The sequence below is a fragment of the Macadamia integrifolia genome, unplaced genomic scaffold (genome assembly GCF_013358625.1).
Source record: "Macadamia integrifolia cultivar HAES 741 unplaced genomic scaffold, SCU_Mint_v3 scaffold_123A, whole genome shotgun sequence".
Lineage (NCBI taxonomy): Eukaryota > Viridiplantae > Streptophyta > Magnoliopsida > Proteales > Proteaceae > Macadamia > Macadamia integrifolia.
This window is the reverse complement of record NW_024870618.1, coordinates 50,702-65,228: the sequence shown is the minus strand read 5'-3', so window position 1 is coordinate 65,228 and position 14,527 is coordinate 50,702. Positions and strand designations below refer to the sequence as shown.

Below are 14,527 nucleotides of genomic sequence, written 5' to 3'. Positions count from 1 at the left end.
TTTTTTTTTTTTTTTTATGAGGATTTACAGATTTAGTTTCAATGTTTTTCTCCTTTTTCCCTTGGTGATTTAGAACTTATATAATGTTCTTCTGTAGGGAAAAAGAAAAGTTGAAGGTCTTAATATTGACTTTGAAGATAGCTCAAGAAGCCAATGTTTGGTGCATGACGGATTTGCCGAAATGACTAAACTAAGGTTACTTCGAGTTGATTATGCACATTTTGCTGAAAATTTCACACATCCTTTTTCACAACTGAGATGGCTTAGTTGGATGGGATGCCCTATGCAATTTACAGTAACCAATTTTGATCCAAGGAAACTGGTTGTTCTTAATCTATCATGTAGTGAGATCACAGAACACTGGTTGGGTTGGAACCACATCAAGGTCTCAAAGCGAACATCTTTATCTTTTAATCTCTTATTGATGAGATGAGTTACTGTTTACTTGATATCTAGTGGATAAGTAGTTAATTACTGTTCTCTTTTGCAGAATGCCGCAAATCTAAAAGTTCTAGATCTCACTTCGTGCAAAAAGCTATCAAGAACACCTGATCTTTCGGCAAATAGATGCTTGGAGATATTGATTCTTACAGGCTGTAGGAAGTTGGTAGACATTGATGCATCCATTGGTCTTCTTGGGAGGTTAAGAGTTTTCGATGCTTCGGAATCCCTTAGAATTAAATCATTCTCAGTTGAGCTTTCAAACCTTACAAATTTAGAGATATTGAGCCTTGAATTCCATAAGAATCTGAAGGAGATACCAAGTGATATTGAGAAATTGGCAAAATTGAAATCTTTGAAGTTTTCCTCTGGCGGCTTCAGAGTGTTACCAGCTGCCTTCAATGCTCTTACTTGTCTTGAGGCTCTCAGTTTTAGTGTATGTTGGGACCTTCAGCATATCTCAATTCTTCCCTCAAGTTTAACCTGCCTGAGGGCTACATCCTGCTGGTCACTAACCGAGATTCCAGGTATCAACGGATTGGAATCATTGGAAATCTTGGATCTTGCATTGTGCAGCAGTTTGGAAAGATTGCCAGATCTATCACAATTTAAAAAATTGAAGTACTTATGTGTCCAGTCCTGCAAAAGTCTAACAGAGATTCCAGGAGTGGACAAATTGGAATCATTGGAAGAATTAGATATTAGTGACTGCATATGGTTGGAAACATTACCAGATTTGTCAAATTTGAAGAAATTGAAGAGTTTAAACGCTTATTGCTGCTGTATGCTATCAGAGATTCCAGGTCTCAATGGATTGGAAGAATCCTTGGAACAATTGGATATTAGTTGGTGTGAGTCTTTGGAGGGATTGCCAGATTTGTCAAAATTTAAAAAATTGAAGAAGCTAAGGGCTAAACTCAGTGAGGAACTAACCAAGTTTGTAGGAGTTGAGGGATTGAAATGCTTGGAAGAAAAATGTGATCATGCCACTGAGAGTTTTATAGGGTTGTTCACCAAAATGGAAGGGAAGAAGCGTATTATGGACTCAATAGATTCGAAAAGAAGACAGAGAATAGTGAGGGGCGAGAGAGAAGGGGCTGCTGGTGAAGTATCTGCTGTCAGTTCAGAGAATCTTCCTCCCAAAAGGGAAATACCTGAAGGAGGAGGGATGAAAAGTACCAAAGGAAGGGGAAGGGGAAGGGGAAAGAGAAAGGGAAGGAAGCTCCTACAAAAAGTATCCCCAATGAATTTCTTCCGTCAGTGTTCTTTGAAAAGAAGTAAAGGGATTGGATCTTGTGGTAGTTACCTCTGCATTCAGATTCCTTATCTGGTCCGCATAATGTCATGTGGCAAATCAAAACAAAGGTCTACCCAATAAAGTAGCCGCCAGCCTGCCATTCATTCCAGGTTCCTCTCTCTCTCTCTCTCTCTCTCTCTTTTGATGACAGATTATTTTTGTTTCTGGTTTTTTTTCTGGTAGAATGCTTCTGGTTGTGTTGATATGTATATTAGTTGTTGAAGCTCTCTTGCGTAATGGGCGTCTTCCTCGGATTGACTGCACCATACGTAAAGGGGGCTGTTTTCTGTTTCTGAAGATTTGGTAGTATTGGGTGAGGCCTGCCTGTTCTTTTGGTGGATTTCCTTGTTGCAGCATGGCGCTCTCACTTTCTTGTAGCGTATCTCGCTGCTCATGTGGGTGTGCTTCTGTTTTTTTTTTTTTTCAGGGGTATGAAACTTCTTGTGGTTTTGTAGCATTGTAATTTGAATTAGGATCTGATGGAGATATGCCACCTCACCGTAACAACCTTGCCACCTCAGCATACCAATCTTGTAACAAATCTATAACAGACCACGTGATGTCAAGTTGAGTCTTGAATCAGTTATTGGCACCTTGCCTGTCATGTATATATATGTAACAAATCTGTAACAATAGAGTTAATAAAAACATATTCTCTTCATGGTATCTAGAGCAGTTTTGCTCTAACGAGCTTTCGTTCTTCTTGCCTCTGAGATTTTCATTCTTTTCTCTTTCTATGTTTTTTGTTGTAGAGCTGAGATCTGCTTAGTTCTATGTCTATTTCATTCATGGCATCGTCACCTGCCGACACAAGCTCCGTCTCCGACGTTGCTCCGTTGTCTTCTTTGGTTGCGCCAAACGTTTTTGGTCACCTCTCGCTGAAACTCACTTCAACGAATTACCTCCTCTGGCGAGCTCAATTCCTTCCCCTTCTTAAAGGTTACAATCTGCTCGGTTACATTGATGGATCGTTTCAGTGACCAGCAACATCTGATTCTGCAAGTGCTCTTTGGGACAGGCAAGACCAGTTCATTCTAAGCTGGATTATATCTTCCCTATCTAAGACTGATATTTCTCATGTGGTAAGTGCTTCAACCTCTCATGAAGCTTGGATGACTCTTTCTGCAGTTTTCGCTCCGTCGTCGCGAACGCGAGTTCTTGATTTGAAGGACAGACTCTCACGTCTCCAAAAGAATTCTGATTCAGTTACAGATTACATTCTCTCTATTCGTTCTATGGCCGATACCTTAGCTGCCATTGATCAACTAGTAAATGATGAGGATTTGGTTCTTGCCACACTCAGAGGTTTGGGACCTGATTTCCGTGATTTTGCAAAGACGATTCGTCTTCGATCTGAAACAGTCATTTTTGTCGAACTCACTGGCCTCCTACTAAGCCATGAGAGCTTCTTATGCTCTGTTTCCTCGAAAAGTTCTCTCATGCTTTCAACTGTGAACACTGCAACTAGTGCGCACACTGCTAATGTGGCTTATACAGGTGCTTATCCCCGTAACCGTGGTTCACGCTTCTCTGGTTCAAGATCATCTCGATCTTGGTACAATCGGGGATACAACAATGGTCGTGGATACAATACTGGTCGTGATTCCAACTATGGCCATAATCAAGGCTACTAGAACCAAAATTACAATCCCGAGTCTTACCGTACCAACAACAATGGTGCACGACCATATCAGAATACTGGCTCTAACAATGGTTCTGCAAGTGAGTGCCCGTCGTCTCCATCTTTTACCAACCAGCCACGTGACTGCTGCCAAATATGCAACATGAATGGGCACAGTGCCTCTTCTTGCCCACAGAGGTTCAACCATGCTTTCCTTGGTATCTCTTCTTCCTCTACTTCTGCTTTTTCTTCTTGGCTACTTGACTCTGGATCTAACAACCACCTTACAACAGATCTTAGTAATCTTGCAATAAGCACCCCGTACTCTGGCTCGGATCAAATCATTGTTGGTAACGGCCAAGGTTTGCCGATCTCTCATTCTGGTTCTTCTCAATTTGTTTCTCCTAAATGTAGCTTTAATGCATCTAATATTCTGTATGTTCCTTCCATACATCGTAATCTCCTTTTTGTGCATCGGTTTGCTTCAGAAAACCAAGTTTTCTTTGAATTTCACTCTTATTCTTTTCTGATCAAGGATTCTCAAACGTGGGAGATCCTATATCATGGCCCGAGTAACAACGGGTTATACTCCATGCCGCTATCCACCCACTGTCCCACTTCTTCGGTTGCGTTGAACAGCGTTCGTGCTCCGGCGATAGACTGGCACAATCGCCTCAGACATCCATCATCAAAAGTGGTTAGCACTATCATTCGTCAATTCTGTCTTCCTAAATCTAATAAAACCAATACTCACTGTGAGGCTTGTAATATTTCAAAGAGCCACTGGCTCCCATTTCAGTTGTCAACCTTTGTTAGCTCTTCTCCCTTAGAACTAATTCACTGTGATTTGTGGGGTGCAGCCCCCATTGTTTCCCATGATGGATTTCAATACTATGTTTTATTCATTGATGATTGTAGTAGATATAGTTGGTTGTATCCCCTATCTTTCAAATCTGATGTACTTGCTGTTTTCACCTCCTTTAAACTCCATGTTGAAAATTACTTTGGCTGCAAAATAAAATCCTTGCAAACTGATGGTGGAGGCAAATTTCAAAAATTGGATCCATTTCTTTGCATAAATGGCATTTCTCATCGATTTTCTTGCCCACACACCCAAGCTCAAAATGGCACTGCTGAGAGAAAGCATCAGCACATTGTTGAGATTGGTTTGGCTCTCCTTTTTCACACTAGGCTTCCAATCCAATTCTGGACATATGCTTTCCTTGCAGCTGTCTACTTGATAAACAGAATGCCTTCACCTACAATTGGGAATGTTAGCCCTTTGCATCGGTTATTTAAAACCACCCCTGACTACACAATTCTTCGGACCTTCGGCTGCTTGTGTTACCTATGGTTAAGACCATATTCCCGAAATAAGCTTGAACCCCGTTCAAAGCCGTGCATTTTTCTGGGTTATTCACTTCTCCACAAGGGCTATAAGTGCTTTGATTCTACCCATAATAAGATGTATATCTCACGCCATGTCACGTTTGAAGAATCTATTTTTTCCTATTCCTCTGTTTCATCTGTCTCTTCTTGGGCTTCTGTTAATGTGGATCCCTGGTACCATACTCCTCCACCTGTGATTTTGCCCTGTACATGTGAGTCTCCACCATTTTCAGCCCATGGGCCTTCAAGATCCACTACTCTTCAGGTTGAGGAACAAAATAACATGGGCACATATGTAAACAATATTCCACCTTGTGAGGACCCTCATAACATGGGCCCATCCATTAATCCTTTGGAACCCACTTCAGCCCATCTACCTGCCTTTGTTCCTAATTCTATTAATTCACCACATCCATTTCCCGAGTCTGATTTACCAATTCATATTAAACCCGTCTCGGATCATCCTCATCACATGGTAACTCGATCACGGACCGGTGCCTTACCTCCCCCTCCATCGCGGTTGAACTTAATAGCAACAAAACATCCTCTTCCCGATTGTGTTGAGCCAACATGTTACTCTCAGGTAGTTAAGATGGCACCATGGCGAACAACCATGCAAGAAGAATTTAATGCTAATGTAGACTGGGATAGGGAGTCTAACCAAGTCTCAACTGTAGGCTCTTTCTATCAAAAGAACCACTAGAATAGAACAACCATACAAATAGATAAGAAATAATGAAGAAATCAGTTCTGGAAATTAGGCTGTCGATTCCAGAAGTGAAGGATTCTGTGACCAAAATATAATCAGATGTGAAGAGACATAACAGGTACTGATATGGAGTAAGAACAGGTCATAAATCATGAATAAACACCATAGGAAACCAAGGAAATTAGAGTCAGTCTATCGATTTCAAATATGGGTAGAATAGGTCACTAGAAGACAAAATTTGGGAGATTTCTAATATCTCTTGAACACTTTGAAAGAAAAGGTTCCCCTTTGGGTCGAGTTCCCCCTTAGGTAGGGCCTAACTTCGATCCAAAAATCAGCCAAAACTGATGGCTGGTTAGGTCTGGGCGGGTTCTGAAAATTGCTAACAGAATATGCAATTTTCTGGGCAAAACTGAGAAGGAAACTGAATTTAATACCTGTAAGAACGTGAGCAGATCAGTAACACTTTGTGTAGTTGAGAGAAGAAGAAGATGAGTTAAGGAAGAGGACCTCTTGTGCTTCACACCGCTGAGAGTCAGTTGGATCAAACACCAATTCCATCAGCCTTGATCAAACACAAGACAAATCTCCATGTAGAAGACAATAGCAACAACCATTAATTTTTTTATCAAAATCATCTAGGCCTTTAGGAGTCTCCTCTTCTTTATTTATAATGTTAATGGAGGAGGGAATTACAAAATAGAAGGTACCTCAAAAAGGAAACCAAATATTCTCCTAATACAATAGCTACTAAAAACTGAAATTAGAAACTAACTGAAATTAGAAACTAGTTGAAAAAGGAAACTAACTACTGAGGACTTGACTCAATTAATAACTTGACTCATAAGGAAACAAATTATAATACAAATCAAGCCCAACTAAAAAGGAAACTAATGAAAATGGAAACTAACTAGTAATCCCGTACTCAATCTTAGAGCCCCCTTTTTAGGCCCATAAACGTGGTCTATTACACTCAAAACACATGGGATCAAGAGCCTAACATGTATGGAACCCAACCCTAGGCTTATTCCTAATAAAACAAGCCTACTTTTTGGTAATTAATCTGCATCAAATGCACTTCTTCACAACAAAACTTGGTCCCTGGTACCACCCACTTCTTCCCTAAACATAGTCGGCTGCAAGTGGGTGTTTCGGGTAAAAAGACGATTTGATGGAACTGTTGAGCGCTACAAAGCGCGATTAGTGGCCAAGGGCTACCATCAACGACCCGGTTTGGATTTTAATGACACTTTCAGTCCCGTAATCAAACCTGCAACAATCCGGGTTGTTCTTTCCCTTACTGTTACAAATGGCTGGCCATTGCAACAACTTGACGTCCAAAATGCGTTTCTTCATGGAACGCTCAATGAAACGATCTATATGTCTCAACCACCGGGGTTTGTCGAATCGTCTAAGCCAGATCATGTATGTCATCTTCATAAATCATTGTATGGTCCCCGGCAAGCCCCACGGGCATGGTACACACGGTTAAGTACGTTTCTTATAAGTTATGGTTTTTCTTCTTCAAAAACCGATACTTCATTATTTGTCTACCGCAAGGCCTCGGTTATTCTCTATTTCCTGGTCTACGTGGATGATTTGATCATCACTGGGAACTCCACAGATGCAATTTCAGCTCTTATAAAGGCCTTATCTTCCACTTTTGCATTAAAAGACCTGGGCCCCTTAAGTTACTTTCTTGGAATAGATGTGTCCACCACTTCTGATGGTCTCTTTCTTAGTCAAAGGAAGTATACCTCTGATCTTCTTCAGAGCTCCAACATGAGTGGTGTTAAGCCTATTTCCACACCAATCTCTTCAGGTCCTCCCATCACTGCCGATTCTGGTATTCCTCTATTTGACGGTGCTGAGTATCGAAGGGTCGTAGGAGCTCTTCAATATCTTACGGTAACGCGACCTGATATAAGTTTTGCTCTAAGCAAGGTATCCCAATTCATGCATCGCCCCACTGACATGCATTGGTCTGCTGTCAAAAGGATCTTAAGATATCTCAAACACTCTCTTGGTGATGGCTTGCTATTTCGCTCAAAGTCTGACATTACACTTACTGCCTATTCAGATGCCGATTGGGCAGGGTGTCCCGATGATCGGCGTTCTACTACTGGTTATGTGGTATTCCTTGGGTCCCATTTGATCTGCTGGTCTTCCCGCAAGCAGCGGACTGTGTCGCATTCGTCCACCGAAGCAGAATATCGGGCAGTGGCAGCGGCAGCAACTGAACTTGTTTGGGTCCGTTCTTTACTTCAAGAGCTAGGAGTTTATCTCGCTCAACCTCCAGTAATCTGGTGTGATAATGTCGGAGCCATATATCTCTCGGCCAATCCGATCTTTCACTCTCGAACAAAACACATTGAGATCGATTTTCATTTCGTTAGAGAAATGGTGGCGTCTTGTCAATTGGTTGTTCGATATGTTTGCACCACCGATCAGGTGGCTGATATCCTTACGAAGGGTTTGTCACGTTTACGTTTTCAAACTCTACGAGGCAAGCTCACAGTGGGTTCTCCCCCGATTCGCTTGAGGGGGGCTGATGGAGATATGCCACCTCACCGTAACAACCTTGCCACCTCAGTACACCAATCTTGTAATAAATCTATAACAGACCACGTGATGTCAAGTTGAGTCTTGAATCAGTTATTGACACCTTGCCTGTCATGTATATATATGTAACAAATCTGTAACAATAGAGTTAATAAAAACATATTCTCTTCAGGATCAGCCTCACGTACATGTGAGGATCCAATACTTGTTCCTTTTGCTTCTATATAGACCTCTCTTCATGCACCCTTGTAATGGTAGAAAGTCGGAAAAATGTTGGAACCTCTCCTGGATAAACATGTGCAGTGGATCCGAACTCAATTCTTGTCATTCTGGGCTTATTTTGCTCTTTCACTAATATTCTATTCTGTTAAGTTGAAGTCAAATATAATCTTTCACAGGTGAAATAAAAATTTTCACGAAAACAAGAATTTCTTTAGTGAAATGAATAAATAAATAAATAAAGTCTATTCAATATAGTGTTTGATTATAGTGAGGTTACAAAATTCATTGATTTTTACTCAACTTCTAACCAAAGAAACCCTAAGAATTCTAAGATGGCTGGCCAAATAGCCAAAACTAAGAATAATGATTTACTCTGCCTTTAAGAGAGAAATGGTGTACTTATTTTCCTTTTTGTTTTAATCATGATCCTAGGTCCACTTACGATTCTCTAAAAATACTATGAAATAATAATATATGGAGCTGCCAAAAGATAATTGGAAGAACAGAATCATTCGCCTTTATGTGAAATTTATTTTGAGTCCATACACAAATAAAGGGGTAACCATTTTACGTAGCCTGGTACATGGAGTCTCCTAAATGGTTTGCCATATTGAGTTACAAAGATGGTTGATCTTGGTGCCTAGAACCATTGACATATAAACCACCAATTGAATACTTAATTTGCATGTCAAATTTGTGGACTATCTCAATTGTATACCAGTGAGATAGTTGAATCTCTAATGCATGTTTAGCCATCAAATCAATAGATTATTGATGTGATAATTCTATCTAATGGATAGATGCTCATGTGGATTCCTGATTTGTAAATCCTTGCATTGTTTGATTGTTTGTTTTTAATAAGTATACTCATTTCTACATCATATTAGGTAATGTTTCTACACGTGCCATAAGTCCCCTAACCCCACTTCCCCTCTTCTGTAAAATCTTATATACCTTCCCTTATTTCAGTGTTTCCCATATTATCTCCTCTCCAAGGTTTAAAATTGTACCCTAATTTTAAATATTAAATTTTTTATGTGAATAATCCAAACCATGTTCTCTCTATCAAGTTGTGTGTAATATAGTTTTCCCCCCTAAAAATAACTTTTTCAATCTCTTTATAAGTTCTAGCAATGAAGTAACTTGGTCATGAATTAAAAGCTATTAATCCTAAATCAACAATTCAGATTATGTCAGATAAGATCGACGGGGAAAACTAAATGTGGTGCTTATATGAAGCGAACGTTTAAGCACTGCTACCTTTAAGCCTTAACTCAATAGTCTCAATTTTGAAACCATGGTTTCAGTATAAATGGCTCAGTTCTATTTCGGTAAACAATTCTGATTTGATTTTAACACCCTTATATTAGACAAAGGAATGCCATGAAAATGATCAACTCGCCCATTGGTTGGATGCCCATGTGCTCCCAATGGCCCCCACACTGACACAATGGCCACATAGCGGTCGATTGTCTTTATTATTATCTATCAATGTACCGTCTGTAATTTGGGGTGTCAATCTTCGACGCGGTCCAACTAACCAGTTCTGAATTGTTGAACTGTAATTAATTGGTTGATTCTGATTCTAGACATTACAGTCATTTGCATTTAAGAATTAAAATAGGGACCAAAACCAATCAAGAATCAATTATTGGGATTTATATATGGATGGTGATTTTATTTTATTTTCATGATAGAAAAGAGTTTAATCCACTACATAAATAGAGAGTGGATCAAGTGAAATAACCTAGAGGGGGGGTGAATAGGTTATACTAGTGGAATTTAACTCTTTTCAATGTATAGGTCACAAGTGTGACTATAAGTTAAAAGCGATGCTGAATAAATAAAATAACAACACCCACAACACAATATTTATAGTGGTTCAACTCAATTTGAGTCTAGTCCACTCCCTACAAGAATCCTCTTGTAAGGTATTCCACTAGTTTTCCCTTTTAGTACAGTAGGTAGGGAAGAAAACCTTTACAATTTTTTTCACGGATAAGAGTATCCTTACAAATCCCCTTTATAGGCAGAGAGACACCTTTACAATCTCCTTTGCAGGTAGAGATGCACCTTACAATCTCCTTTAAGGTAGAGAGGCACCTTACACTCTTTTAAGGATAAGAGGATCCTTACAATCTCTTAAGGATGAGAGGGTCCTTACACAAGCCTAAGTACAGTCTAGACTTAATGTAAAATAGAAAATGGAGAAGTGGAATAAAAGAGAATTACCTCCGGTGTGGTGCAAATGAAATATGCAATGATGATACAATGAATGCACCTTTTGAAATCTTCTTGATGTTTGTAATGTAAATGCCAAGATGTAGATGGTCTTGAGTTCCTCTTGAATGTAAAATAAAGAACTTGAACTCAAGAAATGGTGTAGACCAATTCTCACTTCTAATGCTCAAATAATGCTTCTCTGAAGTTGAGATTAATTGTTAATTAATGAGTAGTATTAGAGGTATTTATAGGTGAACTTAGTGAAGCATTTTAGGCAGGAAATCAAGCTCTAACAGACGTATTCTGGGTCTACCGGTCGACCGCCATCGGTAGCCGGTCGACCGCCAAGAGCCGTTGAGGCAAAATATAGCCGTTGGGGCACTTCCAGGTAGTCACCGGTCGACCGGGACTTTTTATCGGTCGACCGGCTATGGTCTCGGACAGATCCGGTCGACCGTGGCTTCCAGCCGGTCGACCTCCAATATGACATACTCTGTTTTGACAGAATGCTGTCATACTGACCAGTCGTCAGTGTTTTGACCATAACTTTTCGGTCCAACCTTGGATTGACTTGAGATCAGTTGCGTTGGAATCACAACTCAATTTTTTACAACTTCTATGAAGGTTTCATCTCCTGATATCAATTCTAAGATTATCCAAAATACCCTTAAGTCAGGTTAATGTGGTTTTCACAGAATTTCACTAGAACATATTTTTCCTAATATGTTCCTTACCACTTAGAGACTCTCCATACTTGGTCAAGGTGTGGTCTATGGTCATTCTAGTGTGATGCAATGCACATGCATGTGGTGAGTGCATATATATATATGTGGAGGTTACAAATGACATTAAAAATGACCAATCTATCCTAGCGGTCTTCTTCTTCACTTGAACCTTCCACTCTTTGGCACTTTATCTTCTTTTCTTCTTGTTTGCAATTCCATGTCTTTAAGCTTCATGTCTTGACATCTTGAAGCTTAAATTCTTATGACATATTCTTCAAGCATTGATGCCAACTTGTTGATACTCTTCATTTGATGACTTCAATCTTCATTTCTTTGTTTCATTCACCAAATTCGATCTTTAATATGAAGTCTCTACAAAACAATACTTAAAGGAAAATTGTGACATACCTTCATATGTTTGTTATCATCAAAACCAACTATAGGAGTGTGAGCATATCCCTAACATCAAGTTCTTGTAAGAGAACCATTCTTGTACAGGACTGATCCACACAGATGGAGTCCACCCAAGGAAATGTGTGGATTAGACCGTTCTCGTACAGAAACCTGATTCACACCCACATAAAATAAACCAACTTCGATTAGAAATCAATGACAAATGACTCTAGTCCCAAAGATTTGTATTTTTATAAGGGAAGGCAAACAAAACCAAATCGTGGGTAAGACAAAATATAGCAACAGGTTAATTGACTCCCTGGTTAGGAGGATCTTGTCTTTAACATCTTCAATAGTTTATTCCTTTCAATTCATGGATGCAGGAAAATGGTGTCCAACCTCCATGGATGAGTTATTTTCTTTTTGAGCCAAAAAAGCTTGTCAATTTGAAGTAGGAAATATCAGATGCGTAGATCCATGAGAACACAAACATGATCATTTCATGCACAGCTACATCTGGGTGTTTCCTAAGTCAGACGGTAGATATTTTTAATAGAAATTTATGACTTCTTCACGCATCTATGAATAAATTTCCTTCAACCCGCCCCTCCCCCCCAAAAAAAAAACATTTATTTAGATTGGAGTCATACGTTTCATGATGAGTCAATTACGGGCTTGTTAAACAAAGCAAAATCATTTATTTAAACTAATAAAAAAAAAAGTAAACAATGCGTATCCATATTAGTGTTTAGATTGGTCTTAACTTCTATCGATACAATACAGATATAGATACAGATATGAATGTAATGGCTAAGGTTTTTTTTTTGGGTCAGCAATGGCTAAGGTTCTTTGTTTTTTGGTAAAAAAATGGCTAAGGTTCAACTGGGGTGCATGGTGAAGACTATGACATAGAACTAAGAGAAGTATGTAGCAAAAATTAAAATATGGTTCAACAAATGGAAGGGTGGCAATTTTTATTTTTATCTTCTTTGTGACAGAAAAAATTTAATCCCACTATCGATGAGAGATCGATGACCAATGACTCTTTTCCCAAAGTCTTCTATTTTTAAAAACAAAATATTTAGCACACTCCTATTCCCTGGTGGCCCATGTGAAATTTTGATAAGATTAACCTCGGTGCATTCATGCGTACCGACAATTCCACGTGGTAAATAAAAACAAAATTATAGGTAAGACAAAATATAGCAATGAACTGTTTGATAAGGTGAATTTTTCATCCCTACCCTGAGATTTCGATCTCCCGACTGGTACAGGGGTTGCACCCAAGTAGTGTTTCGTTTGCAGATTGGAGCCAAACGTTTCATGACGAGTCCGTAACGAGCTGATTGCACAAAGCAATAACCTCTGTTTAAACTAATAAAAAAAGTAAACAGTGCGTAAAGGTAATAGGAAAGTCCAATCTGGATTCTGGAATAGCAAATAAGAGTGCAGCTAATCAAGCTCAAGCTCAGTCTCTGCCGCTCTGCAACCCGAAAGTAATAGCGTCTAAGAAGTTGTTGAATCCTAATGGCAGCGTTCAAGAATGCCGGTTTTGCCTTTTCTTCGTCTTCTTCAAGTTCCAATTATGAAGTGTTCTTGGGCTTTCATGGAGAAGACACTCACACCAACTTCACCAATCACCTCTATCATGCCTTGGATGATGCTGAGATTAACACTTTCAGAGACAACGAAGAATTCCCAATCGGGAAGAATATTGGGCCGGAGCTAATCATTGCGATCGAGCAGTCAAGAATCTCTATCCCCATCTTCTCGGAGAATTATGCTTCGAGTAAATGGTGTCTTATTGAAATCACTAGGATCTTGGAATGCAAAAACACAATGGGTCAGATGGTTCTTCCCATTTTCTACAATATCGAACCCTCAGTGGTGCGGAACCAGACGGAGAGCTATGCAAAGGCCTTTGAGAAACACCAGACCTATTTTCACCACAAGACCGTGCAAAAGTGGAAGGAAGCTCTGAGAGAAGTTGGATCATTGAAGGGATGGGATTCAAAAAGCGCTGCTAATGGGTGAGTACACCAACTATAAATAATTCCTGTTTTAGTTTAATTTTTGGATCAAGTTTCCTTGAGGATTCACCATAGCCATGGGGATTCAGGCTATAGGGAGGAGAGGGGGGGGGTCACATTTGGATCGTTCCATTCTTCAGCCACTACTGAAGAAACCTTGTCCTTAAGTTTTAATGTCTCCTTGATCTAAAGAATGATAAGAAGGTCACACTATCCTACATGGATCGGACATGCCTCTATCCATTCTGTGGCTGAAGGAGAGTTCCTACCTTTCACCTATGTGTAGTCATCAATCAATAGAATTACATTTTACCCAAAAAAAAAAGGAGAGAGAATGATAAGAAGGTTATATTGTGTAAATATGCTATGATGACCATTCTCGTTCGATTCTAACCTACACACATGAAATTTGGTCCATACAAGAAAATTTCTTGTGCTGGATGCCATGTGTGGGATTGAGATCCTAACAGAACCTGATCCATCCTGCATCCAAAAAAGTAGTTGATTGACTGATTGATTCCTTCTGAAAACCTAACTTTGGGGATCTTTTACCCTAATGACCTGTAATGCCACCTTTCATTAACAAGTTACATTTATTAATTATTTATAATATCAAAAATAATATCTCTTAATAATGTAACACCATATGATATTATATATGAGTTATAGGAGGGAAATCCTTTCTATCTTAATCTTCTATTTTGATCAGGAATATTGAAATCAGTTTTAATATTCATTCACGTCTTAGGAGGTATTGATCTTTGGACTGGAAGTACCCAATTAAAAAGATTTGGATTTATGGCCAAACAAATGTGAGAACTTCCTTCTTCTCTTCTTCACCCATTAGGGCTATGGGGACCAATTCCCCCCCCCCACCTAAATCAGGCAAGAGTTTTGTTAGATTAAACACCAAGA

At 39.3% G+C, this 14,527-nt stretch overlaps 2 protein-coding genes across 2 annotated transcripts in view; both read left to right on the top strand.

Annotated features, from left to right (window-relative positions):
- The window catches only part of LOC122070836 (disease resistance protein Roq1-like), a 42,649-nt gene that overhangs the window by 8,544 nt on the left and 19,578 nt on the right, over positions 1–14,527 (top strand). The window contains exons 2-5 of the mRNA XM_042635080.1: positions 98–385; positions 491–1,848; positions 1,963–2,304; positions 2,491–2,820. The gene's annotated coding sequence lies outside the window, so the exon portion shown is untranslated. The remainder of the gene's footprint in view (positions 1–97; positions 386–490; positions 1,849–1,962; positions 2,305–2,490; positions 2,821–14,527) is intronic.
- On the top strand, positions 13,110–13,616 carry LOC122070837 (TMV resistance protein N-like). The gene has a single exon (XM_042635081.1). It carries the CDS (start codon positions 13,110–13,112, stop codon positions 13,614–13,616), a length of 507 nt encoding a protein of 168 aa, XP_042491015.1.

Excerpts from the sequence above, each read along its gene's own strand:
- LOC122070837 (XM_042635081.1), top strand. The coding sequence starts at position 13,110 with ATGGCAGCGTTCAAGAATGCCGGTTTTGCCTTTTCTTCGTCTTCTTCA.